Source organism: Saccopteryx leptura, chromosome 11, assembly GCF_036850995.1.
Source record: "Saccopteryx leptura isolate mSacLep1 chromosome 11, mSacLep1_pri_phased_curated, whole genome shotgun sequence".
Classification (NCBI taxonomy): Eukaryota; Metazoa; Chordata; class Mammalia; order Chiroptera; family Emballonuridae; genus Saccopteryx; species Saccopteryx leptura.
The window spans coordinates 60769843-60772469 of record NC_089513.1 but is presented as its reverse complement, the minus strand read 5'-3'; the positions used below and the strand labels follow the sequence as shown (position 1 = coordinate 60772469).

The 2627-nt window shown below is 52.4% G+C and overlaps 1 protein-coding gene across 1 annotated transcript; it reads right to left on the bottom strand.

The window, feature by feature from the left end:
• Positions 1-554: 554 nt before the first annotated feature.
• On the bottom strand, positions 555-1593 carry LOC136382914 (transcription factor E2F5-like). Its single transcript, XM_066352304.1, has 3 exons — positions 1408-1593; positions 1109-1148; positions 555-982 (listed from the first exon to the last, which is right to left on the bottom strand). Exons 1-3 carry the CDS (start codon positions 1591-1593, stop codon positions 555-557), a joined length of 654 nt encoding a protein of 217 aa, XP_066208401.1.
• Positions 1594-2627: the final 1034 nt, after the last annotated feature.

Here is a 2627-nt window from a genome sequence, read left to right as displayed (position 1 = left end):
AATGCTCTTCTTTTTTTTTTTTTTTGCATTTTTCTGAAGCTGGAAACAGGGAGAGACAGTCAGACAGACTCCCGCATGCGCCCGACCGGGATCCACCCGGCACGCCCACCAGGGGGCAACGCTCTGCCCACCAGGGGGCGATGCTCTGCCCATCCTGGGCGTCGCCATGTTGTGACCAGAGCCACTCTAGCGCCTGGGGCAGAGGCCACAGAGCCATCCCCAGCGCCCGGGCCATCTTTGCTCCAATGGAGCCTTGGCTGCAGGAGGGGAAGAGAGAGACAGAGAGGAAGGCGCGGCGGAGGGGTGGAGAAGCAAATGGGCGCTTCTCCTGTGTGCCCTGGCCGGGAATCGAACCCGGGTCCTCCGCACGCTAGGCCGACGCTCTACCGCTGAGCCAACCAGCCAGGGCCCCAAATGCTCTTCTTTATGTAGTATTACTCCAGGTTAATGAGCACGCATAGCAGTTACCTGTCGCCATTTTATTTTTTTATTTTTTATTATTATTTTTTTTATGTTCATTATAAATACTTAGTTATTAGGAAGTCTAATAGAATCTAATAATTTAGTATCTGGACATCAAATAGGTCACACACTCCTTCATTCTCATCTAAGTTAAAGTTATAGTAGTCAGCCGGGGTGGGGGAGAGCCGCAGCAGAGAGAACACATCAGAAGACATCAATTCATCAATGATATCGCCACTGATCGCTCCTGCTGATGCCAGGTCTGGGGCTGGCATATGCTGCAGGCCCTGACCCCTTTCAGAGGAGGGCTGCCCAGGTGGGCTCTGAGTGGACGGGCTGGGCTTCTGTGGAGTGCGGGGAGTCGAGGGCTGAGAGGAGGGCTGTGTGAGGTCGTCTGGTGGGGGTACAGGAAAGGCCACTGGCTGGGACGAACTGGACTGTTTATTTATAAGCAGCACACGGATGGGGCCGGAACGGCTCTTCAGGTTGATCTGGTATTTCTTCTGTCCATTCTGACCCAGGAGGCGATGCTCTGCCCATCTGGGGCGTTGCTCCACTGCAACCGGAGCCATTCTAGCACCTGAGGTGGAGGCCATGGAGCCGTCCTCAGTGCCTGGGCCAACTTTGCTCCAGTGGAGCCTTGGCATTTCTGGGATGGGCACCTCCAGCTGTGTGCCAGAAGGGGCCTGGATGTCACCATTTTACTTAAGTCATTTCTCCCTCTGATGCTGGGCTGGAATCACGTCCTCTGCGGAATCTCTGCAGAGCTGGGGAATATTAATTTCTCCCTCTTTACCCAATTGTCTGTGAACGCTACGCCTTTTCTCTCCTCCTTCTCTGTGAAATATAAATTCTCTTCTGTAACCTTCACAAGCGTCAGCCTCCCAGGCAAGCTGGCGGTCACCTGTTTGGGGGTGATATTTTAATTCTTTGCCTCTCTCCGACCCGGTCATTGATGTCTCCCAGGACACTGGGTGGTCCATTGTGTCTTTTGCCAGCAAAGAGGCAGATCTCGCCGGGCGGCAACATGTCCGCACTCTCTGACTTCATGATCTTGCCCTCACCTCCCCTACTCAGCGGGGACCACATCCAGGCCCACCCGATGCCGTGATGTGTCGCGGTGGCGCCCATACGAGACTGTGTTTTCTCCCCAGGCTGCTTCACACTAGGAGACGGTAACAGTTGTTTGTCTGATAAAGCGCGTCCTATCTGGAACACAGATATTTGATTATTATTTCTCTCTGAAGCCCACTCATTCTGTCCCAAATGATCTCTTCTTTTTGCTTAAATTTGATTTGGAAGGCCCTGGTCGGTTGGCTCAGTGGTAGAGTGTTGGCCTGGCGTACAGGAGTCCCGGGTTCGATTCCCGGCCAGGGCACACAGGAGAAGCGCCCATCTGCTTCTCCACCCCTCTCCCTCTCCTTCCTCTCTGTCTCTCTCTTCCCCTCCCGCAGCCAAGGCTCCATTGGAGCAAAGTTGGCCCGGGTGCTGAGGATGGCTCTGTGGCCTCTGCTTCAGGTGCTAGAATGGCTCTGATTGCAATAGAGTGATGCCCCGGATGGGCAGAGCATCGCCCCCTGGTGGGCGTGCCGGGTGGATCCCAGTCGGGCGCATGCGGGAGTCTGACTGCCTCCCCGTTTCTGGCTTCGGAAAAATACAAAAAAAAAATTTTTGATTTGAAATGTATGTTTGTTGTTGGTAAGTGACAGGTAGTTTAATTATTAATAGGATCCTGTGCTGCTCAGCATCACGGTTTTAAACTCTTTGGAGGGGAGGCACATGCTCTGCCTTCCTCCCATTGTGCCCCCGGGACTCCTGGTGGGTGTGAAGGTATCGTGTTTCCCCATCCACATGACGCACCCTTTTCTGAAAAATTTGGGGTCTAAAAACTGGGTGCATCTTATACAGTGGTTGTAGAGTTTTTTTTACTTGCATTTCCCTCTTTTTCATGTTTGTTGTCTTTGCGCTCATTGTCTCCCACTCGTTACTGGTATATTACGGTAGGTTACGTTTTGCCACATTCCGCCCAGAAATGGCTCAGAAAAGATTTCCAGACAGTGCTGAATTCAAGTTAAAAGTGATCCAGTTTGCAAAAGTGAATGGAAATCGTGCTGCTGAACGTAAGTTTGGTCCCCCTCCAACTGAGAAATCAATCCGAGACTGGC

Coding starts and splice junctions, on each gene's coding strand:
- LOC136382914 (XM_066352304.1), bottom strand. CDS start 1,593: ATGGGCGCCACCGCGACACATCACGGCATCGGGTGGGCCTGGATGTGG. Junction 1,149..1,407: donor TGGGAGACATCAATGACCGG/GTCGGAGAGAGG, acceptor GGTGACATCCAG/GCCCCTTCTGGCACACAGCT. Junction 983..1,108: donor GGAGGTGCCCATCCCAGAAA/TGCCAAGGCTCC, acceptor AGCATCGCCTCC/TGGGTCAGAATGGACAGAAG.